The 26,356-nt window shown below is 35.5% G+C and overlaps 1 protein-coding gene across 6 annotated transcripts in view; it reads left to right on the forward strand.

Moving 5' to 3' along the window:
- LOC128220542 (leucine-rich repeat and calponin homology domain-containing protein 2-like) overlaps window positions 1-26,356 on the forward strand; it is a 61,596-nt gene that overhangs the window by 18,893 nt on the left and 16,347 nt on the right. For 3 of the 6 annotated variants that reach the window (XM_052928978.1, XM_052928977.1, XM_052928981.1), the window contains 11 exons: window positions 1,008-1,208; window positions 2,696-2,808; window positions 6,434-7,375; window positions 8,729-8,857; window positions 10,777-10,988; window positions 12,278-12,438; window positions 13,912-14,028; window positions 14,729-15,092; window positions 18,986-19,110; window positions 19,737-19,874; window positions 21,353-21,430. In XM_052928978.1, coding sequence (XP_052784938.1) covers window positions 1,008-1,208; window positions 2,696-2,808; window positions 6,434-7,375; window positions 8,729-8,857; window positions 10,777-10,988; window positions 12,278-12,438; window positions 13,912-14,028; window positions 14,729-15,092; window positions 18,986-19,110; window positions 19,737-19,874; window positions 21,353-21,430 — 2,580 coding nt within the window. The remainder of the gene's footprint in view (window positions 1-1,007; window positions 1,209-2,695; window positions 2,809-6,433; window positions 7,376-8,728; window positions 8,858-10,776; window positions 10,989-12,277; window positions 12,439-13,911; window positions 14,029-14,728; window positions 15,093-18,985; window positions 19,111-19,736; window positions 19,875-21,352; window positions 21,431-26,356) is intronic. The other 3 variants (XM_052928980.1, XM_052928979.1, XM_052928982.1) reach the window with 2 other exon arrangements.

Here is a 26,356-nt window from a genome sequence, read left to right on the forward strand (position 1 = left end):
CCTTTGAAAATTGCTAGCTCACAAGTTAACTCAAATTTTAAGAACCAATAGGTTACATGTCTACATTTATTTTCTTCTGGTAGCTAAGTATAGATAAGGACATTTCGAACCTTGATCTTTATACTGTATATATCCAGTCCAGTTAGTTGTTCATAACTTGAAAGATTTATTCATATGATGCTTTTTTAATAGTCTTGTAAAATATTCTTCACACAATTTGCTAAGCTTTGTGCATATTTTGATAAAATTCCTCATGCATGGCTTAAAGTAACATATAAAAGGTCGCATGCCTGTAGCCCAAGATATTATTTTATTTGATACTTTAAATTTTTTTTTTTTTTAGCTTTTGTGATTAATTTTTAATGATATTATTATCACCATCTAACTTCCTCGCATTTGATAGTTTTATGTCAAGTTTAAACTTGTATCCAAGACTTAAGTGTGCTTTATAATTTTACTTAAATAGCATATTTTTCTGCATGTTTGCATTGTGTCTTATCTGGAAATAAAAAGAACAGGGGGAAATTTCCTCCTCGCTTTAAAAGGATTGATTTACAAATATAGGGAGGGGGGACAACAAGTATATTCGTCCAAAATGTTCTTTTTTCTGTTGTCCATGCCTAGCTTACTTGTACACCTAGCTGATAAAAATTACTGGAGTTGCCTCCCATAATTTTTAATGAAAACATTTGGTACTCATCCCGATTCTGAAAAGAAAATTGTTACTTTAAACTAATGAATCCTGTGTAAGTGTTCAAATGGCAGTTCACATTTGGAAAACAGCCAAAAACCCTTGTTTAGAGCACAGTTTAGTCAGGAAGGACGATAAACATAATTTGCTATGAATGAATTGTAATCAGTAGTATCTCATAAAACTTGATACACATACAACATATGTGTACATGAATGTGAAGTAAGGCCAATTGATTTTTAATAAAATGACATGCATAACAATTTTCTTGTGGTGCTTGTATCAGAATGTCTGGAAAGGTTTTCTATAATTGCAGGAGCTTCAAAGACAGAAACAAGAGTATGAGAGCAAGAAGAAAGCTGCAGAGCTGCTGAGAATCCAACATGAGGAGGAAGAAGAGCGGAGAACAGCTGTACAAAGGGTTCAGGCTGCAGAGGAGGAGGAGAGGGAGGCAAGACGGAGAGCTGCTCAGCGGATACAGGAGGAGCAACAGGCTCTATTGAACAAGCAAAGAGAGGTGGGTACAACAAGCTCCTATGAATATGCACAAGGTAATGGGTACAGAGAGACTTCTCTTGACAAACAGGTGGGTACAAGAAGGTCTCCTAACAGGCACAAGTACAAAAGGCTCTTTTGAATATGCACGGAGAGGTGGATACAAGCTCTCCTGAACATACAGAGGGAAGTGCGTACAACAGGCTGTCCTGTACCTGCAAAGAGATGTACAGTGTGGAGTTGATATTTTGTTTGGGCAAGTCTTTGTGCTTTCTCTTTATTTACCCTTAGCATAAGGGATTAATATTGTTATTTACAAAAATCCAAGAGGATTGTTTTATTATGCCCCTGAAGGTGGGCATATTAAAATCGCACCGTCCGTCCGTCTGTCCGTGTGTCCGGCTCAATAACTTGTGTCCGGGCTGTAACTTTCCCTTGTATGGACAGATTTTAAAACGACTTGCCACATGTGTTCGGCATACCAAGACGACATGTCGCGTGCAAGATCCGTGTCCCTACCTCTTAGGTCAAGGTCACACTTACAGTCTTCTGGAAATAGTAAAAATTCTGCCTGTCCACCGGACAGGCACTTTGGAAGTTTTTTGCCTGTCGGAAAAAATATTTGCCTGTCCGAACAAATATGTCATTACATAGTATACATAAAGAGTAAAAAAAATGAATGTCAACTGTTTTTAATGCTTTCCTGATTTAGTTCATAAAAGACAACGACATATAAACACTACATTGACGCCGCCATTAAGGTGCTTTCTGTTTTTCGGTCGTCCGGTAATTCCACCAACTGCCGCCATTTTGACTGCAGATGAAGTAAATTGAGTGCCGATGATTTTGATTGTACTTTGTTGCAAACCAAGAACCAATCTAAAAACTAGGATTGCATATCGGAAATCCGAAATATCCGACTTTTGGCGATCTTATGTGACGTCAATATCAGTATGGGATTGACTAACTACCGCAAAGGCAAATAATCAGCAAAAGTTTTTATTGACATTTCGCTAGTCGTAGCAAAATATGTCGGTCATCTGGACCGTCATTTTCGGAAGACATGCTAGACCCATACAAAATTTGCCGGACCAGCACATTTTGGGAAGACTGCACTTAGGTGTTTATTCACAATGTATTCACAGAGTATTGGTTGTTATGTTCGGGCTGTAACTTTTTCTTGTATGGACAGATTTTAAAATAACTTGTCACATGTGTTCGACATACCAAGACGACGTGTCACGTGCAAGACCCATGTCCCTACCTCTTAGGTGAAAGATACACTTAATGTTTATTCACAATGGAATGCTGAATATAAGGACATAAGAATGTAGGTTGTCAAGTATGGGTGGTATTTTTTATGTTCAGAGGCAATTTAAAATAACTTGCCATAATTAAGTATTTGTTTGATCTTTAACTTTTCATGTACTGACCTTGTTCATAGGTCAATGTCACATTCGGGGGCATTCGTCACATACTGTGACAGCTCTTGCTATTTATTATTTGAAGGTTGAGGAGAGCAAGCGCCATGAAGAGCAGAGACTTGCTGCAGAAGCAGAAGCTAGGAGAGCTGAGGAACAGGCAAGAAGGGAGGAGGAGGCCCGGCACAGGAATGAGAACAAGTAGGTCATAGTGTAGGAAACTGTTGGAGTGTGGGTCAATGTTTGGTGAACTTTGAAATAGAGGACATTGAGGGATTTTAGGTCTTGGTGTAACTTTGAAAGGTCGAAGTTTTGGCAAAGGGGGTTGCGAGTCAGAGTTTAGTAACAGTGCAGGAAATGTTTTGGAAAGTGTGCCCTTGTCTAACAAAGATGGGTAAACACCATAGGAGATCTATGTTGGATTGTTGGTCACTGTTTAACAGAGATTGTAACAGGGTAAAAAAGACATAGGAATGTGTATTATTAAGTAATAGAGTTTGGTAACAGTTTAGGATATATGTTTGAGTGTGGGTCATTTTTAACAGACTTGGGTAACAGTTAAGAAAATATGTAGGAATATGAGTTATTGTGTTACATATATGGGTAACAGTGTAGGAAATATGTAAGAATGGGGTTTATTGTATTACAGAGATGGGCAACAGTTACAGAGATGGGTTATAGTGTAGGAAATATGAAGGAATGTGGGTTATTGTGTTACAGAGATGGGCTACAGTGTAGGAAGACTGGGATTGGCCATTAGGTAGAGAGGGGTTACCTGTAGGACAAATGGGAGAGATAATAATTGTGTATGTAGGAATAGGTTCTCTATCTACTAACGATATACAAAATTTAATATTGATTACAATGTTAACAATATTAGGACCAGTGTAAGGGCACTGAACAGTTTCAACATCACAAGTATTGCATTACGGTTAGAACAAGAAAAGTTGCTTTGTTTACGTTTTGTAAGTATTTTGCTCAAAATGTTCCATAGGCATGCTTTTATCCTTATTTTCATTTGCAAATAACATTTAGACATTAGCTTTAGATGTGAAATTTAACCACTGAAAAGCATGCCCCAAAGCATGATTATTGCTCCTATAATAATAGAAGGAACAACCAAGTTTTTAAGTTATTGAAATTTGCACTAGTTTGACAGTCAAAAACTAGTCAAACCTTTTGGGCGTGTAGAAAATTTAACTTTAATCTTACTATGATTGATATAGAGTTGGGCTACTACACATTGGGTTTTGGTACTTTGCAGAGGGATATACTAGGAATTTGGGCAAGTGAAGATACAGTCATCATTCATTAATACATAAATACAAACAAGAAGCAAGACCTTTATATTAATAGAACCATCAAGGGAGATAATTTACACAGGTTTATTGTTTGGTGATTACAGAGTTGTGCACCCAAGGCGTCATACCGTTGACAGCAGTGTTAGGTACTTTAGGGGTGTTTTTGGCTTTCATTTAGTTTAATACTAAGTTATATATTTACGCTGAGTTTTTGACAATTTTCTTTGTTCATGGTATGGGGTAATGGAGATGGCTTCCGATTGTTTTCCTAATAAATGGAATTCAACGGAATGTCAAGACTATTTTCAAATTGATCATGTAATTATTAAGTTTGTATAAGAGTAAGCTTGTAAAATTGTGTCATATGAACGCCATACCTTTTCATTGGTGGGGGAATGTTTAATTTATTTTCAGTCTAATGTTTCCATTATGAAAATGTCAGGAATTCAGCATTTGTGACAGTAGTCATTCTCCTAATATCAAAGGTTAAAATAATCTAGAATTTAATAAAGTAACACAAATTGATGAACATAGTACTTGTTTCCTTGACAAACCTTTTATACTATGTATAATATTTATTGTTCAGTATAAAACAACTATCGAGAAAGTGGAGAATTTTAACAAATCTCATGTTTGCTTACATTGACATATTTTTCCCCCATAAATTACAAAAAAAGAGATTAATAATTTCTTAAATGTCAGAGTATTATTAAAAATAATAATGTATGTATATATATATATATATTTATATATATATTTTTAGAGTTTAATTAACTGATATGATACGTTCTATAATATTAATGAAACAGTTGTAAATCCTCAAAATTGGAAACCTTGGCAATAAATGGTGGCAGGGTGGGGAGATATATTCTTTCAAAACAGGAAAAATAAAATATTTCTAAGTATCCTTTGTATAATTATATGAATGTTAGGATTCTTTTGGTGACCTTATCATGTCTTTGCATCATTTGAAAGGGTTGTATTTGTATTAGAAAGATGATAAAAATAACTGATTTCTTTTAAATAAGCATTTTTGGTATTAAAAGATTGAAAAATTGGCCATTTAAAGTCTGATAACAGGTAAGAACAAATATAACTTGATATATTCTATAATGTCCATTTTTATTACATATTAGTATTCAGCAAGCATTTCCATTTCAAAACAAGTATGAATATTAATGTCAATGAGACATCTTCATGAAAACAATGTTAAAATGTTGTCTAATGGTGGTAAATACCTTCTAAAGCTGCACTCTTACAGAGTGAACATTTTTGACAACTTTTTTTTTGTCTTGATTGAGCCATTTCTTTTTGCAAAAACCATAAAAATCATTTGAATAAGACTGCTGACAAAAAATAGATTGAAGATTTTTATATTTAAGTTCAAAAATTGATGTTTTATGCATTTTTCTTAAACGGTTTAAGCCATAAAACGTTACTTTTCGAAGGGAAATATGAAAATCTGCTATCTGATCTTTTGTCAGCAATCTTTTATCATTGGTTTGCAGATATTCACACAAAAATTTGCTCTTTCCAAGACAAAAAATAAAAAAAAAATGTAGTAAAAATGGTATATTTGTGAGAGTGCAGCTTTAGAACAAGTATGAATATTAATGTCAAAGAGACATCTTCATGAAAACAATGTTAAAATGTTGTCTTTTGGTGGTAAATATCTAAGTTCTCCTTGTTTAATCTAGTTGGTTGATTGGTTTTAACTTATGTACAGATTGGAACTTTCATCTTATTAATAACTTCTTGTTCAAAATTAAAAATTTGTTAACAGGGGAATTGGTTAGTATGTATGACATACTGGTTCAAGAATTTTTTCACAACCATCTCATTAATATTTGTGATAAAGCCCAGTAAAATATTCACACATCAGAAAAACATTCATCACCTTCAATTTTCAAGACACCAGGTAGAAGAATAAAAGGGGAAATATTCGTGAAGAAGTACAAAAAATTTAAAACTTTCAAAAGAGAGAGAAATTCATAAAAGTATCCTCATATTTTTTCAGATCAACTGCAAGCCTGTTTTCAAAATTGATGAAGCTGAAATAAGTGAAATTTATTGAATTATCTTTCTTTGGAATTCTACAGTCTGTCATATATATCATTCTGAATGTCTCCTTTGGTTAGAAATGATCTTCAGATCGGAGTGATTTACTCCATAGGATGCTGTTTCTCAGCATGCAATATGTTCATATGTTTGTAACTTCCAAAGACCAACTAAAGGGATAATTTGTTTTCCTTCCATTACAAATATTGCCTGAATTGACAGTTTCAAAGAAATTTGTTTTTGAAAGCAATTCAATAAACTGCATATTTTAGTCTAGAATCTACACAAGACTTTCTTTCTCTGAAGAAAATGATCATCGACGGATAAAGTATGTGTCAATTGAAAGTGTTTGCTAATGCAATTTCTTTTTCAAACTAACAGTTTGCCTTTTATTGTTTTCAATATTGCAATGCTTTGTTTCTTTGTGAGCATATTTCTGTTTGCATCATGCCTTGTTGTCTTTACAGCTTCTACTTTAAAAGCAACTCCCCACTCTACAACACTCAAGCATGGCAGCCATCTTCTTCAACCTTGACCAATCAGAAGTCACCTCACTCAGCATCAGCCAATAGAACTTCCCCATTGGCAACACACTCTTTATCAGCCAATCAGATTTCTCCAAGGGGAGCTCAATACTCTCCATCGGCCAATCAGAATTGTGTCTCTCCAAATGGATCAAATTATCCATTAACTAGCAGAAGTGGACATGTACCTCCAACATATGACAGCCATGTTGTCCATAGAACACCCTACTCAGAACAACAACCTATTCAACAGCAACAGCAGTATCAAAGAGAACAACACATGAATACCTCTGCTTCACCTGTCTATAACAACCCGATTGGTCATCAACAGTATGGTCACACTCCAGGTGGCAGGTCAATTGGAAGTTCACCTAATGACTTCAGTAGTCCTGCTAGCAGTGTGTACTCAAACTCCAGTCCAGGTAACTATGGTAACAGTGATGGTAGGTCAAGGGGACAAGATGGTCGCCAGGAGAGTTCCAATACCCAGGGATTGGTATCTAGTCCAGGATATTCACCCCAGTATGGCCAGTCGCCTCATAATACATCAAATCACAGTGCTACTTACTCCCAAAAACAAGGAAGTGGTGCATATTCATATTTAGCTTCAGCTTGTCTTTCAAATGATAAAAACACAGTGAATGACCATGAAAGAAATGAGAGAAGTTCCCAGAGCACAGAATACTCCTCACGTCCCGGGAGACAACATGCTATTTCTCATGGTGTAAATGAATATTCTAATTTTCAACATGGAAGGCATGATGATCACCAGCATGATTACCATGGCAATCCGCCACCTTATGGATACCATGAAGGTTACCATGGAAACCAAGATCAACAGTATATTCCAAATAACCCACCATGTGACCCTTATGGGGTACAAAGGTATGACTCAGTAAAACAGCTTACATATTTTGTCTGTTACTTCGAAGAAAAGACGTCAAGGTATTGTCATTGACTTGGTGTTGTTGTTGTTGTCATCATTCTGGCTGTTGGCATCAAGTGGACACTTTCATGTTCTCCTTCACCTTAACTTAAATTACTTAATAAAAATAACATTCTGTTTTATTAAACATGAAAATTTAAAAACTCAAAACAGTCAGTCTTTGAGAATGCATCTTTTAATAACTTGATAAAAATTCTGCTATTAAACATAAAAAACTTGGTGCATGTGATCAGCATGACTTATGTATCTACTCACATGCGTAGCAAGTTCATTTATTCTGGATTAAAATTTTCCCTGTCATTGACTGTGAAATTCTGACGAGCGTTGGCATCCTGTTGCGGTGCTAATGTGTTACATAATCTTTAAAATGTAATGAAAAACTCTGAATATGGCCTGACATAAAATAATGAATAATTCTCATCATAAATTGTTGGCACTGGCTATGCCCACAGCAAACACAGTTGGCCTGGCTGAACAGGAATTGATGTTCATGAAAGCTTTTGTTGTGGTGTGGACACTAATGCATACATTAACTTTTTTATGTGGAGGCTGGCTTTCGATGTTTGGTCGTTTGATATTGCAACTGTGCATGCCTTTAACCCTTTACCTCTAGTTCTGGTGCATGCCTTAAATTCCCTTTAGACATTAGATGAAATAACAGTGGGATTGGATCTTTTGCACTTCTTGAGAACAAATCAAGATGGTGTACCCTTAATAAGGTGCCTCTAAAAAAACATGCATAATTTATCTTCCTTTTGTTGTGTGCACTTCTCGTAATGTGCACTGTTTTATTTCAATCATTATCTTAAAAACATGTAATAATATTTCATACTGATTATCAACAATTTTTCAATATTTGAGAATGAACTGAATTTTATGTCTACTGTTCTCAATATGAACCTACCCTGTTTTGTTTTTTTAAGTGGTCTGTTAATTTTTGGTTTGTGTCTGTTAATTAATTCTAATCTGAGGGCTGTCTTTCTGACAATTTTGGGCTGAAATTTGATCCCATTCCCCACCTTAACAAGTAAGTTTTTCCCCTAATTAAGTGTCATAATTCCTCTGTAGGTTTTCTTATCTATTAATGTTGTTTATAGAAATGGGAAAAAATATTGCAAAGGTATATATGCATTTTTTGCCTGTCATTAGAATCCTGTCATTACTAAGAAATGTTTGTGCATGACACATTTCCCTACTTCTGAGAGATAGCCCTGCATATTGTGAACTGTATTGGTGTGATTATGAAATATGACCACTATAATTATTGATATACTTGCGCTTTCGTGTAACAGGAAGCCGGGTCTGAGCCTGTCAAATAGTTTTAAGGATGAGAGACGGTCTGGCGAATACCAGTACAGACGAACTGTGTCTGACTCGAACACACGTCTACCAGACTCCAGTCACCACATGCCATTAACCAAGTGAGGAACAAAATTGTTAACATTGGTTAATATGTTCCAGTGGATTTATCGTCAAAAAATGATTACAATTTTTTTTACTAGTCTTAACAACTAATACAGATAGGTTTCTGTGCAATCTTAGGCTCTAAAGTATTCAAACCAAGGCTTAACTGGGGCTTTGCCTTTGTTTCTTTGTATGAAATATACTATTGTTAATTTTAGGCATTTTTTCCCTATTTTTACAATTCTAAAAGGCCTGGCCCATTCACAAAACGGTTAGGGAAAATCTGTATTTATTCATCTACTGTTACAGAAGTGCCTAATTTGTGAACCTGCTTTTGACCTTCCAAATGACTCCATTAAAGTAATGACACTTTTGTCAAAAGACTATTTTCAATCTTTTTCATGAAAATAGCATTAATACCCAGTCATGGTATAGAATCTCTATCAAATAGAGAGATATTATTATGTCTCCCTCATAAATGGGAAGACATTTAGTTTTTGCTCGAGTTGTCTGTCTATCCATCTGTCAAAAATGGTTCCCACTCTATAATTGAAACGCTTGAAGGATTTTGAAATAACTTACCACAAATGTTCAACATATTGAAACGCGATGTGTAGAATGCATAGTACAGCCAGCTTTGTTCAAAAGTCAAGGTCACACTTAGAGGTCATATGATTACAATTCTTGTCTGCTCCATATCACTGGAACCTCTAGAAGGATTTGGAAATAACTTGCCACAAATGTTCAGCATATTGAGACAATGTGCAGAGCCCAAGCTCAGTTTAAGGTCAAGGTTATATCTTAAGGTTAAAGGTCATATGACTTCATTTCGTGTCTCCAAATCTCTTGAACCTCCCACAAAATCCTTTTTTGTCAAGCCTGCTTGCAGTAAGCGAGACAAAGTTGTCATAATGGCATTTCTGTGTATGTTCGTGCGTCAGTTGGTGCTTGCGTCCATCTGGATTGAGCCTTGTCAGGACTGTATCTTGACCATGCATTAGAGGATTTTCAAAAAACTTGCAATGAAGGTTCACCATGATGAAATGTCGTGTAGCCCACTAGACCCATTTCTTTACCTTGAAGGTCATAGTCACACATAAGAGGTTAAATGTTGAAATGGTCCTTGTCCGGATTGTACCATGACCATGCATTATTAGGATTTTCAAAAAAACTTGCCATTAAAGATCACCATGCTGATGCTGTCACCTAGGTCTGTACCTCTAAGGTCAAGGTCACATTTAGAGGTTAAACATCAGTTTGAGTATTGTTGATAGGCCTGGTCTGTACCTCAAAGGTCAAGGTCACATTTAGAGGTTAAACATCAGTTTGAGTATTGTTGAAAGGCCTGGTCTGTACCTCAAAGGTCAAGGTCACACTTTGAAGTCAAAAATTGAAATGAGTACTTTTGAAAGGATTGTACCTTGTTTGGGGCACCTCTTAACAAAGCATTACATGATTTCCAAGAAACTTGACATAAATGTTAATGACGACAAAGTGGCGTGTACCATACAAGTCTCAGGTCTGTACCTCATAGGTCGAGGTCACACATAGAGGTTTATTGTAAAAATGAGTACAATTGATAGGACAGGCCTTGACTGAACCTTTTCCGGGCTGTATCTTAATCATGCATTATAGGATTTTAAATAAACTTTCCATGGAAGTCGTAGTGTTGGAGCTCGCACAAATTGTTCAGCTCAATGTAATTCTGTGTTGCAATTGCACGGAAGAGCTGTGTCTGTGCCAAGGCTCTTTAAACAGGCTCTACATGTCACCGTTTGGCGTCTAAATTGGTTTTGTCAACTTATGCCAGGTTTAAAATTTGATATCATCAAATCATAAGGTAAATGCTCTTGGTTTTAAATTCACATCCTTCTTGAGTTCCAAGAAATAATATTAAATCCTTCTTTACTTACAACAGTGTATTTGTTTTCTTCAGTGGGCCCTTGGAGGAGCAGCCAAGTATGAACGGTGACACACCAACACCTACCAACCATTCTACAGATAGCAGCCCTAACTCCACAATATTTGTCCCTTCCCCTGGCCCCATCCCGGGAAAAACTATCCCTAACCCAGCCCAGCCCGTGGTCAATGGTCCAGGAGGGGATGCCCACAAGACGCAACCCAATGTACAACAGAATACTGGCCCAGGTAAGGGTTTTTCACAAACATGCTGATATCCTGCGTCTTATCAACAATGGTAATTTTAATTATGTCTCCCCCTCTCTGGGGGAGACATATTGTTTTTGCCCTGTCCGGTAGTCCGTCAGTCCGTCAGTCCGTCCGTACGTCACACTTCGTTTCCGATCGATAACTGGAAAACCGCATGACCTAGGATCACCAAACTTGGTAGGGAGGTTGGTCGTGAGGTGTAGAGGATCCCTATTGTTTTTGGGGTCACTAGGTCAAAGGTCAAGGTCGCAGCGACCCCCAATATAAAAAACATTTCTGCTCAAAATCTTGAGAACGGTTTGACCTAGGTTCACCAAACTTGGTAGGGAGGTTGGTCATGAGGTGTAGAAGATCCCTATTGTTTTTGGGGTCACTAGGTCAAAGGTCAAGGTCGCGGCGACCCCCAATGTAAAAAACATTTCCGCTCAATATCTTGACAATGGTTTGACCTAGGTTCACCAAACTTGGTAGGGAGGTTGATCATGAGGTTTAGAAAACTCCTATATTTTGGGGGGTCACAAGGTCAAAGGTCAACGTCGCTGTGACCTCTAATGTAAAAAAATATTTCCGTGCAATATCAGGAGAATGCTTTGATCTAGGTTCACCCAACTTTGAAGTGAGGTTGGTCATGATGTCTAGATGATTCCAATTGTTTTGGGGGTAACAAGGTCAATAGTCAAGGTCGTGGTGACCTTCCATGTAAAAATCATTTGCGTGTAATATCTTTCACATATGTTTACCAAAAATTGTAGAGATGTTACTCCACACCCTGCTTTCCAGCCAGATGTATCAGTACTTTACACCTCTAATTCTTACTAAGCCTTCGGGGGAGACATGCGCTTTTCTCAAAAGCCCATTCTAGTTTTCTTATATGTTTGTTATGTTCTTTCTTCAATTAGGATCAATGTATTTATAATCATTTAATATAATATTATTCTAAGTCTCAACTATTTTGCTAATACTATATAACTTCAATCTTATTTGAATGTACTTATTTATTATCTTCTAGGTTCTTCGTTGCATTATTAATATGTTATTTGATTTGCTTTTTGTCAGAAAATAGCTCTACCAGCTAATTTAGTTTATGTTTATTTAATTCGAATATAATTTATGTATATCAGACATAAAATAAATGTTTGTGTATCACGTAACATGGACATCTTTTAGTTTTGCACCCATTTTAGAAACAATCTTCATTGTAAATTGAAGTTATTGTGTCATATTTTCATTCCTTTGCTTACTGCAATCACCAAATTTCTGCACCCCAGGCCCAGTAAGCAGAAAACCAAAGACATCCCCTGGAACTACAGGAGTTGGGACTACATCTCGTGTAGGACGATTGGGGGACAAACCCGCAGGGCGGGCACCTGCATCTAACCCAACCACCAGCAGGACCGGCCCTGGGGCACGGAAAACTAACCTTAACCAGGTAATGAAAAGAGAATACCGAAAGTAAATGTAAATCTTGCTGGTAAAAAATGTAAATCTTGCTGGTAAAAATGTATTGATTCTTTACATGAAAGTGTTAGTGTTCTGGGTGTGTGACCGTGGTCTAGCAGTGAAGGGGTATGCTCCTATTCCATGAGGCTGTTGATTCAAACACCACAAGAGGTACAACTTTTCAAACAGCACTCCAGTCCTGATTTCTACCCAGGAAATGGATTCATAGTAGCTCAAACCTGTTTTCACAAGGCCTTTGGTTGGGGTCACCTGATAGTCGCCAACCTACCATTTTTAGTCATTTGGTAAAAAAATATGTTTGTTAAGTGTTTTTCAGTATGTAGTTTAAAACCATTAAAGATGTATACAGAAGATTACTTTAACACTATTGTCCAATGATGACTTTTACATACTTAAATAAAGCCTAATAAAATAAAAAATAAAAATTAAAAGCCTGTTTTTGAAAAGGATGTAACCCTTACCAAACCATTTTATTTGTTTTTTGGCTGAAGCTGAAATGAAACAAAACAACTATTGTTATTTGGACCTACACACATTTAACTGAGATCTGCACGCTTTGCCTGTTGACATTTCGATAATGGTTTATATTCCTCAGATGTCGAGGTCATGATGTAATATTGTCCAATTAAAAATTCTATTCTACGAATCAATTTCCAAAACTGAATTGATATCACAGTGTTAAATTCAGCGAAGGAAATGCACTTTAAAAGTTAATGGATGTGAGGGAGTTTTTGGCATTTAAAATGATGGATAACAGTCATGCTTTTAAACTATTAAAAGAAGTTAGTTGACAACTAAGATACATTTCACATGGGTATTGAATGTCAATTGTTGAGTGTTTATTTTTTACACCAGTCTCAGAGCTCTACTTGTTTTATACACTTTATTGGTTTATAAGGCACACCAATTTAATGTTTTGTTCAATGAATTTTGACAGACAAAAAATGAAACTAGTTGGCGAAATATAAATAAAAATAGACAACTTTATTTCACTTAAAACAAAGCCAAGTCCGGTCAATATTTGTTTATTGTAAGATATCATATTTACAACATTAAAATAAATACAAGTTATGTGTAGGGTTTTAACGATACAAACAAAGACAGAAGGAAGAGAAAACAAACATATTTCCGGTAAAATAGATATGTTTTAGGACAGCCCTGAACAATTACAATTTAAGTGTAAGTTAAACCAAATACCCCATGAAATATTCATTCAATTTACCCCTTTTAGTCACAGACTTAAAATAACATTTTGATTTCTTTATGTAACATGACTTCACCTAAAGGCTATGTACAGCATTTTTGTGTTAAAAAAGACAGCGGTCCCTTCAAAAATAAAAAAAATAAAAATATGCATTTCAGAAAAATAGGTGCAATAAGTCTGTAGAATGAAACATCAGTTTGGTTTGTCTTTATATTGTAATTTCATGACTCTATTCAGGACGAAGAACTACGCAAATCCAACAGCAGTCTAAAGTCTCTTGAAGGCTCCAAGCCAAAGACAGAGTCCAGATTGCGATCTATTCAAAAAGATGGCATCCACAGTTATGGCAATAGGGTAAGTCCAAGCCAATGTTTAGGTAAGAGATTATCTAGTGGAAAATTAAGTTAATACTATAACTGTTTTTTAAATTCCAGGAATAATCAAAATCATAACTGTAAAAAAGATAAGTTTTTTTAAAGAGTATTAGTATGATGGAAAGGAATTCACAAAGTCTTATAATTTACAGCCTTTCGCTGTTTTACATTTCAAGGTAACTGCAACATCATACAATTTAATTATATTGTAAACGACATCTCATGCAGATAAGATCACATGTTTGCCTCCAATACATACCTTACCTATTTGTTATGAGTTTCAATCAACAGAAATGACGTCAATTTGGTGCATTGAAAATATGTTGCATAAACTACTTTCTATCTACATTTATTACTTATTGTTTGCTCTGATGTCTCCGCCCATTGGATTTAGCCTCAAGGATTCTTATGTAATTATTTAGAAGGCTTCAGATGAAATTGACTGTCAGCCTTTGGTGTAGTTTTTAATTTGATTTAGTGCGTTATTTTAATGATTTATCAGTTTGTGCATGATAGTATAGAAATATTTGCACCAACACCAAGCAAGTTTGGTTGTTTTTTTTGCATCACAAAAAAAGACAGTAGTTGAATGACGCAAAAATTAACATCAACTTGTATTGAACTCAACCTCCTTTTCCATTATGAAAGCTGATTATTATGAATCTGTTGTACTTATTTAGAGGTCCACAGGCAGCACAAGTAGTGACGACGACAGGAAAAGATCAACGCCCACAAGAACCCTTGCATCGTCATCAGCCACGTCAAAACGGTCAGGGACAGGTATGTCGAACACAACACGTTCAACAACACGCCCGGCAAACACTACCCCAACCAGTTCACGCCTGGCAAACACCAACACCAGCAAATCTAGCACTGCAGGCAACATGGGTGCTAAATCTGGGGCATCAAGCCGTATAGCAGGATCAAGTTTGCCTGGAGCATCTCGTGCAGGCATTGTACGCAGAGATTCGACCTCCTCCACTACATCTGTGTCCTCAACCAAGAGTAAATCTAGCGTAGATAAGACAAAAAGATCGGGAACAGGTATTACCTTGTTGAGCCAGTGGTTCTGTCTTGGCCAACGCATAGAAGTTTTTGCATCCGGCTGCACTGGGCTTATGGCTTGTGGTTTTTATCTCTTTCTCCCTTTCGAACACACACTTACAGGATTTTGGTATTTTGTATTATTTATGATTCACAACAGAGAGTTTTTAGTCTGTAACACTGTTTTATTACCTTTTTTAATGAACTTTTAAACTCTATGATTACACACACATCAACAACTTTTAGTTTCAATGAAAAGACTTCATATTTATTTTCATTTTAATGTAATTTAAAGTAAATCATCACATTTCTGAATTTCTTTTTATAATTTTCTTGGATAAAATGTGTGACAAGCTCTTTTATCACTACATATTTGGACAATAACTAAATTACCTACCTACCTACTTACACGAACTGAAATTTCGTAATAATCAGTCAAAACGCTAATGCATAAAAGATTCTAAAAAAATCCCTAGATTTTCCACCCATCAATTCCTATGCATGGGTGAATGAACTTGTCCTTCCTCACAGGTTTGTATGTCTTTCATTACCAAGCATTTTACATATTACACAAGAGTTATCCTTTGTCCTTTTGCATGGGTGAAACTCCCGAGGTTTTAAGCACAGCCTGAATTCATATTTATCTGAATTATATTCAAAGTTTAAGAATGTTATAGTCAGGGATGTGATTTGTCCGTGGATTCCCAGATATCCCTAGATCTGATGGCTCCCAGGACAAAAAATTAAAAAAAAATTGTAACTGAAAAAAAGTTCTTAATTAGATGCTTTTTGTTTTTACTTTATTTGTTGTTAGTATTGATACTCCAGTTTGCCCCAAATATAAAAGTCAGGAAAGCGCTTAAAAGGGCTTCTAAATAGCTAGTACAGCTTTTGCAGCAGGGCGCTCCACCCCCCTTTGACCCCAATTGGGACCTAAAGCACCACCCAAACCCATGGTCACAACCCTACAGCTGCCAGTTCAATCACATCCCTGTAGCTACATTCAACATTTAAGTCTTATGGTTTTCAGATTTGATGATAATAACGCTTTGTCAAAAAAAGATTTATACTACAGTGTATACCATGCTAGTGGATTCTACCTTTGGCGTATCATTTTCTCTGAAAAATAGACCTTTCTTGTTGATTTTTTGGCTTTGTTAGCTTGTCCATTGAAATAAAATTGGGCTATTGTGATTGCCTTGCTGTTGTCAGGGTTGTGCAAAAACTTTAACCTCGGCCCTAACTCTAATCAGCTCAGGATATTCAACATCCGGATCATCTTGGCCATTTTCCATCGAAAACAACCTTGGATGTATTTGGACGGTTAACATTGTCAGAAATTTTTATATTAATAGCTGCAAGTAGATTGCATAGTAAATTTAGCAGTTAAATTTAATGACTTTAATCTTGGGAATCTTAATTATTTATGCAATAATACACCTCACTGGCAATCAACTTAGTAATGCAAGGTACATGTTAAAACACTACCATTAATTAATACGAACTACTTCTACTGATGTACAGGCATACATCCTAGGTTGTTTTCAATGGAGATGTTCCAAATAGATGTTCAAATGAAACTTGGCACACATGTTGCGAGAGAAGTATGCACATGTTTTACAAAGGGCATAACTGGCTGCAATAATTATTGAGTTATGCCCATTGTTCGACTGAACACACAAGAATGAAGGAACATAGGCATTTGCTCTGCAGCACTCTTGTTTAACTTTGCCATGAATTTGAAAAGTGTTTAATATACCTCTTTCACAGTTCTCAAGGTTTACCAGTGTTGTATAAAAAATGTTTTTTTAGTTTGAATTACAATAAATTTTAAAGGAATGAATATTGCAGCTGGTACCAGTCAGTTAAAATTATTAATGCATAAATAATGAAAACGTTCCCTTCATTAAAAATATAATTAAGCTCAAGACTCAGAAGATGTTATAAAAAGATAAGCAAATTTGTTAAAGATTTATTGAAATGAAAAACTTAATGGTTATTAATGATTATTAAGACTTGGCACTTGAGTTTTGTTCAGTTTGCCAATATATAATCAGCGCTGTAGGAAGCTCAAAGCTTTAATTGTTGTGAAACGTATATTCTATGTTGTCTGTAGTATATCAATTTGGAATGCAATCTTGCTGTTCATTTCAAAATGAACTGGATTCTGTTTAGAGAGAAGTTAAACAAGTAGGAGAGCACTCGGCATGAATGGTTTATGATATATTGTTCTGTGAACCTGGTATACAAGAAAATTTATCTACATGTACATTGATTTGTTCTCAAGTGGCAGCTGAAAAATCATTTCTGAACATCTGCTGTACTGCATTTTTGTTAAAAAAGGAAATAAAATACATGTTGTAACTAAATTTTTAAAATTTTACTGATTATTGCTTGACCCTTTTTAATTTCCTTCAGGGGGAGCTATTTGCCCTACGTGCATTTTCCAACCTTCGCTTCTCAACAGTGAGCTCTTGAGAGCCATCATAGCCCTCTTGTTATGAAAAATTCATTGGGAATTTGTTTTTACAACCTAATTCCAATGTATTGTAGGGTTGAATTTGTGATGGAAATGAAAAGAAAGTAAAAATTTAGTGCAAGATTGTTTGGAAGATCTGTAAATAATAGGAAACTCTGAATATTAGAGAAGTTGGCAGTACAAGAAAACTTTCGGACATTGCTATTTCTCATTTCAAAGCAAGATGTAAATCCTAATGGGGATCAATTGGACAACTTTTTCCTTACTTCTTTCATATAACATATAACCATGTCAAGTTGAAATCTATGTCTATAGTCTGGCAGTAAGGTTCATCCTTAAGCAAAGATATATAATTTCCTATTGCCAAAATAATTTTTATTAAAATAATAATGGACCAGATAAGGAAATTATTATACTAAGGGACAAGTTCAGCTTACAATATGAATTAGGCTGTAAATGTACACGAGGCTTCCTTGATGATATTCATGTTTGGGTGTAATCGGTTATTCAGGTATTCTGGTAATGAAAATAAATTTTGTTGTCTATGACACTGTGTCTTCCTGCTTACAATATTGGAATATACTCGAACGCTAATAGCATAAAATCAATTTGGTATATCTTTTAAAAAAAAACTAAATATTATTATGATTACCGAAACATGGAATATAATCCTGGTATTTGCCAGTGATAGAAGTGCATGAATTTTGTGACTTCTGATAAATATCTTCATTTCAAAGGCATTGAAGCCAAATACTTATTATGCAATATAACTTCAAAGGGATCATGTTGAAAAACCATTATCCATAATTGGATTCATGCCACTGCTATTTTTTCAGCTATATTAAACGTAGATGACAGATGACTTGAGTGCTCATTTGAAATGTAATATTAAGTTCAATATCAAATTCTATTCCGCAGTAAACAAAAGTTAAAGAGTACATTTTCATAATATCAGACTGTATTATTTGATTTTGAAAGTTTATCACAAATGTTTGTTTATTGATGGACACTATTTTGTATGAAGGATTTCCATACACTGCATACCGGGACCTGAAATTCAGACTGCACAAGCTTTAATTTATAGTAAATAAATAGAAACTAAAAATCCTATCATATAAGTTACATACATTGAAATCCTCTCTTAAAATTAAGTTAGGCCATACTTGAAATATAGTTTTGTTTGAAGCGGCCCTACCCGGACTTATTAGTGGGTTAGTAGTTTGGGAATATTTGCTCATATTTAAATGAGTGATGAATTAACAGTGGAAAACAATTACGCTTCAGTGAAAAATTGAGTTGGCACTATTTTTGTAAGACGGTTAGGCAACTGCAAACAAAAAATTAATGGCCTTATACCATTGTCTTAAACCTACACTAGCACAGCATGTAACTTTCTGTCTCTGCCCTATTACAGTGATGACTAGCGCACATGTGAAAATGTTGGATGACTACAGTAAAGAGGCCGGCGGGAACCACACGCTACGCCGACAACACGAGCAGCACCAAGATCTTCAACACCAGCTAGAACTACTGAGGAAGGTAGCATTGTCTTTTTGAAGAAAAAGAAATTAAAATATGTTCATAGTTTTCGTGTCATTGTCGCTGTTGTCACCTTCGTCCGTGATGGTGTCATGCAAAACATGGAACACAATTAGTTGAAACTTTAAAGATTTTAATGCCATTATTGTTGGTCTTTTCAGACTATATTCACAAGGTTAAACCAGACCTAGCATTGAGGAAGCAGACCTTTCATTGGCATTTCCTTGCCCATGCAGGGCTCTTATATTTACACACTGTGCAAAATTTTGCTATTATTTTCTTTGGCATGAAGAAAGGGTGACATTCTGCCCTTTAACCATGAAACTTAAGTGTTCATCTGATACCATATCCATTTCCAGAGAAGTTTTTTGATGAATTAAATGCCATTATTATTGGTTGTTTCAGACGATATTCACACGGTTAAAACATTCTCTTCCAATATCTTTCCTAATCTGCCTTAAATGACGGCATTTCCTTGTGCCACAATGTTTAAGGCATTAGGTATGTTTTGATTTTCACTTCACATGGATAGAATATGCAAATCCAAAGAGAGTTCATCAAAAACATTGATAGAATGTTTTTATAACCAAAATCTTTTCTAAATAATGTTTTTGTGTATATTTCAGACCATATCCACAAGGTTGAAACGCTCTTTACCGGAGAACCTTTCTGAGGCTTTGAGTGATGGAGTGTTGCTGTGCCACCTGGCTAATCAGATTCGACCTCGCTCTGTGGCCAGTGTGCATGTACCATCTCCAGCTGTGGTGAGTGGTCAGATGACGGGGTTTAAAGGGACAAGACACCAGATGGTTAAAAAAAATCAGCAAATACAGTAATTCCTCAAAACAAACCTAGAATTGTCAACTAAGAGGCCGATATTACATCACTTTACATGGTTAAAATAATAAACGCAACAATTATGTTTCTGTCTCATCTGTGTATACCCGTTTAAAATAGCGCATACTGTTTCCCCAGTTTTAGTCATATCTGTTTATGAGTACTGATAAATATACTGACCCTATTTTTAAACTTAATGGGATTGACATGGTAGACAACCCTGTATATTTTGAATTGGAAAAAAGCGCAAATACTGCGAAAGATGCATGTGTTGTAATCAATATGATAATCAGTAAGTAAGATTCAATGCGTTGTACACAATGATGTCAATTTTATGTAAGTTTTTGACAGTGTTCTTTTTTTCGTGCAATTGTATCATCTGGTGTCTAGTCCTTGAAAACACTGAACCAACCAGCCCGAGAAGTATAAGGGGGTTAAATGTGGGTGGAGTTTTAGCCTGGATTTTAGAAGGGCAGGGTGTTGCAAGAGGTGGACAGGGTGCTTTTGAAGAAAAGGACTAATTATCTCTGGCTGTGAATAATTTGAAAACCACCATTTTCAGAGAAAATGTAAGAGATTGTGCTTAATTGAAATAATATAAGGTTTTAACTGCCAGAAACATTAAGTTTGTATGATTTTATTATCATGTTTTAAGTTTTGATAAAAACAAATGAAATATTTGGTTAGCATAATCAATTAATTCTATGAAGGCAGGATTGTGCATTTGCTGGTCTCCATAAGTACAGAAGGGTATTACCAATAAAAGACATGGTGCAGCAGCCTTCCGTAACTCTTGAGCAAATAACTTTTACTGGGTTTTTGGAGAGGAGGGTGAAGTTTGTTATTTCATGAAACATGATCCACATGCTAATTGTCATATTCAGTGGTTGAGGATTAATCTCAAAATCAGGATTTAGAGCCATTAACGTCAGACTATTGTACAGTTGTAAAGATTATTTTACTCATACATTGCATCAAAAACAGTAGGAAGCACCTTAAAATAAATATAAATGACTTTGGAAGCAGTTTCAAATTCAGGTTTCTGACCGTGCTTTTGGTCATGAATCTCACAAACTAGTAAACAAACCACAGCTTATTTTTCTGAATAGACAATTATCAGCTGTAAGTTTGAATATTGTAGCACATTATATTTGGCATGTGTTGGAATCTGCCTTTGGAATTTGGTATGATTGGATAGATACACTTTTAAAAATTATCTGAAGATATTTGTACTAGTAGTCATTGTTTCATAGCTTAGGAAAGTTTTATATAATGTGTTGATGATGTGTTGTTTAATAGCAATTGTTGAAAATGTTAATATTTTTTTATATTATATATATGAGAGAATTCACAGTGGACAATGATAACATTTTAAGCTGTTGAATATATTAATATTTCCTTACAGCCAAAGCTGACTCCTCCAAAGTGTCGGAAGAATGTGGAGAACTTCTTGGAGGCATGTAGAAAAATTGGAGTTCCTAAGGTAAGAGACCTTCAGTTGGGTGTATAAGTTGTTACAATCCAATCAACAGGTAAGGTGCTTGCTGAATGGGTCTAACCGGAAGGTGAGCTGACTAAGCTCATCACCCCTCTCCTCCCTAACAGAAATATACTGTGGTTATGGATCAGTGTTGTAATGTACATTATACATATATGTATAGTCCTTTAAGAGAGTTTTTAGTTTAAGATATGTTTATTTTAATATGATTGTAAAGAAAGTTCTAATATTTAGCACTTATCCATCTCGCTGGCATGATGTTGCTGGAGAGTGAGGTCTTGTTTTGTGGGGAGAAACTGGAGTACAGGGAAGAAACCAGCTTGTACACCTTGGTGACCATAAACCCAACTCACATAAGTATAGACAGGGAACGGAACATAATATGTTTCCTAGTATATATAGTAAAAAATGCAAAGGAATCAGTTACAAAAAAGTCAATTTGTGTTATTTGTAAGGTAAATATTGTGGTATATATGGCCTTATCAGGCCTAACATATTTGCTGTATGTGTGGTATTGGTTGTATGTTGGCTTTTCTTACATACCGGACGTGTTTCCGGTCATGTGACCAGTGCTGGAAAAACCCATCTTAACTACCCCAACAACGCGCCAATTGTTATTTCATTCATTGTATTGTTTATGAAAAATATATTATGCCATTTCAATAAAGCGCAATCAAACATATATTTAAGCAGGACTTTTAATTAGAATTGAAAATAAATAATCGTAAAAAAAAAGCAACTTTTAGTTATTTAAAATTACTGCGCTCTATGACATCAGTAAACAACATAGCACGCGCGTTTTGGTGTAATTGTACAAAAGTTTGTTTTCTATGTCATTATTTCCACAAATTGATAAATTGGGATATGCAAGAAAAAATATCAATCATGTCTTTCCGGTCCAGATTGAAAAATCCTACCCTCGGGCACGCTGCGTGGCCGGTAACTCGGCAAGCCTCGTTACCAGCTTTTGCACGTTACCTCAGGTTTGATTTTTCTATCCGTACCAGAAACACATGATAGATACTTATAGTCTTATATTAGGATAAGTATTAAAGTCATAGGAGAGAGGCCTGGGGTGTATTCCACATAATTATTATCCGTATCTTTAGACATGCCACCCTGAATCCATTCACTCCATTGGTCATACTTTTATACAATCCTATAAAAATACTTGGACTCTTATCATTAACATTATTGAATACAGCTCCTGGTCATAAGGTGAATATTGGATACAGCTTCTGGTCAAAAGGTGGTTGTTGAATACAGGTCCTGGTCAGAAGGTGGTTGTTGAATACAGGTCCTGGTCAAAAGGTGGTTATTGAATACAGCTCCTGGTCAAAAGGTGGTTATTGGATACAGCTCCTGGTCAAAAGGTGGTTGTTAAATACAGGTCCTGGTCAAAAGGTGGTTATTGGATACAGCTCCTGGTCAAAAGGTGGTTATTGAATACAGGTCCTGGTCAGAAGGTGGTTATTGAATACAGCTCCTGGTCAAAAGGTGGTTGTTAAATACAGGTCCTGGTCAAAAGGTGGTTATTGAATACAGCTCCTGGTCAAAAGGTGGTTATTGAATACAGCTCCTGGTCAAAAGGTGGTTGTTAAATACAGGTCCTTGTCAAAAGGTGGTTGTTGAATACAGCTCCTGGTCAAAAGGTGGTTATTGAATACAGCTCCTGGTCAAAGGTGGTTATTGGATACAGCTCCTGGTCAAAAGGTGGTTGTTAAATACAGGTCCTGGTCAAAAGGTGGTTATTGAATACAGGTCCTGGTCAAAAGGTGGTTATTGAATACAGCTCCTGGTCAAAGGTGGTTATTGGATACAGCTCCTGGTCAAAAGGTGTTTACTGAATACAGCTCCTGGTCAAAGGTGGTTATTGAATACAGCTCCTGGTCAAAAGGTGGTTATTAAATACAGCTCCTGGTCAAAAGGTGGTTATTGAATACAGCTCCTGGTCAAAAGGTGTTTACTGAATACAGGTCCTGGTCAAAGGTGGTTATTGAATACAGCTCCTGGTCAAAAGGTGGTTATTGAATACAGCTCCTGGTCAAAAGGTGGTTATTGAATACAGCTCCTGGTCAAAAGGTGGTTATTGAATACAGCTCCTGGTCAAAAGGTGGTTATTGAATACAGCTCCTGGTCAAAAGGTGGTTATTGAATACAGCTCCTGGTCAAAAGGTGGTTATTGAATACAGCTCCTGGTCAAAAGGTGGTTATTGTATTGAAAATAGCTCCTGACCAAAAGGTGGTTATTGAATACAGCTCCTGGTCAAATTAAATAAAACATTTGAAGTAACTGTCCTCTTAAAAAAGACACAATTTTAGATTATCTTTCTCACACTAGTTTAATTAAGCCACTGTAGTTTGAAGGCTGTCCAAAGCAAAATAATTGTATTTCTGAGCTTGTACATTCAATATTTCTTTGTTGAGACCTTGATTTAGATGCACAAGCATGAATGTCGGCCACAAAGTCTGTTAACTTATTACACTGAAGCCTTGCCTACCTGGCACTTTCACAACCTCAGAATGCAATAAGTCGTACACACTTCCTGTAAAAACTTAAGACAGATGATTATATTCTATGTTTGATTACACTGTTTACCCAGTCTGACTGCATTCCTTAATGTGAAAATAAAAAAAAACATTGAAAAGACTGTTAAGTGATTGGGTTGGATTGATCATATTTTCCAACAATTAATCACTTGTTGATGTCAGTTAGAATTGCTTCCTTTTCCTCTATGCACTTATAACGTTATAAAATAAATGCATTTTTCTCATCTCAAAACTAGGAAAGCCTACATCGTTGAAAGCCGTAAGCATTTTTTTCTTCTCAAAACCTGGCCGAACTCATGGAGAGTGCATTTACCTTTGTTAAATCATGACATTTCTCCCTTCAGAACTCTAGGTACTGTTTGGTGGAAACCTAGGCAGATTTTTTTCCAGTTCTTTTATATATTTGGATAGGGCTACAATGTAACAAATCATCATTTTATTTTTCTGTATTTGGACCAAATCAGCTTTGCAAAAATAAAATTATATAAAAATAAATTTTAGGCAAAAATCACAAATTTAAACTCCCAGATTTAAATTGTTTTATAGTGTTGTAGTTGTTTGCAACTAAGTTTGCCCTAGTTTGCAGGAGAGAAAATTGCATGGTTTTTATTATATAGGCATTCATTGTAAAGATTGAGCCGATGGTGAAAGGATTTAGAACTCTGGAATTTTGTGTGTGTTTTTTTCATTTAAATTTGATGAACAATAACTATTAAGAAACAAAGTTGTACTGACAGAGGTTTCTTGGTCATTTTTACCGTTAGTTCCTCTTTAAATTCCCTTGCGTATTTATTGATCATTTTGTGAAGTTGACAAAATATAAATAAAGCAGCTTAAAACCTTTTTTTTTTGCAGCTTCAACAGATTTAAACTTTGTCAAAAATATTACATAAATTCTTTAATTAATTTGACATTGATAACAATGAATATGTCAGCAAATACATTCCCGATTTATGCAAATGTCATTGATTCAAATGTAATTTTGAAAAACACATTTGTAGCACTAATGCACAGGTGCCAAGCTCTGTTAAAAGACCAATGTGTCGTATCAAAGGATACAATTATCGGGGCTTGTTTAAAAATATAAAATTGAAGTTATTTATATCTAAAAAGGAAAACATAAGCATCACAGCACATTTAACTCAAATTCGTACACCACACATGAACTTCTGCTGTGGATATCAACAAGCTTATACGGCAAGTCTATTTCTCCCACCTCAGATAAGTAGATCCAAAAATTTAACCATGCTAGAAATTCTTATCTTGCCAATGGGCAAAGATAAAACAAGTACCCGTATGGAACTGCTTTTTAATGGTCATCACATTGAAATAACCTCCCTTGTTGAAGACTGTCGTCTGTACCAACATGGAAACCTTGTCTTGTAGTAATATTTAGAACACTAATTAATTATTTCTCATTCAAATGTCATCATAAAAAAGTTTTCATGCACCTTTCAAGAAATAATGCTTCTCCGCAGAACTATTTAAAGAACAATTAGACTATTAACATAATCTGAATCACTGCGCGCATATCCATGACAACCACATATTATCACATATCTATACGCACATTATTTCACTACGCACAAAAGAGTTCCGGTGAAAAATACAGTTTTGCTTTATTTTGTTTATCTGAGGTGGGAGAAAAAGCATCTTCCATAGCCGCTCATGTTAAAAAGGTTCATCCAATTTTTTTTCATCGGTGATTTTAATTACATGGAAATAATGGTTGTTTTTTTAATATATATGGTTGTGAATTAGGTATGATAAAGTATTATATATATATATTACACAATAATTTAAGTTTCAGAGTTATGCAATAGATGAATCCATTTGAAAAACAATTGCCCTCTGAAAGGCACTTTATTTTAAATCTGTTCTAAACCATTGATTTAAGTCTTCTGGTTCACATCATGCTGTTTACATTGTAGCAACTTATATTAATCACTCTTGTTGGCACGATGTTGCGCAAGAGTGTGGTTTTTTGTTTTGGGGGGAACTGGAGTACCCGAAGAAAACCCACTTGTCTGACTTGGTGACCACCAACCAAACTTACATACACCCAGGCCGGGAATCGTACCTGGGTTGCCCATGTGAGAAGTGAGTGCACTAATCACTGCACTAACCAGACAGCCATATCATTTCTTGTTTACCTTCGTCGCTACAAAAACAGTTAATTTTGTGTGCAATCCAACTAATTGCTTTGGAAATGGTTTTTTTTTGGGGGGGGGGGGATTTTTATCACTTGTTTAGATGAAACTGAAAACAAATGACTGTTTAGTATATATTATTCAACATTACTTGAAGCCCATACTTGTATTCTATAGTCAAAATTATCACAAGCCAGCAAGCTTTGCACTC

This window comes from Mya arenaria, chromosome 15, assembly GCF_026914265.1.
Source record: "Mya arenaria isolate MELC-2E11 chromosome 15, ASM2691426v1".
NCBI lineage: Eukaryota > Metazoa > Mollusca > Bivalvia > Myida > Myidae > Mya > Mya arenaria.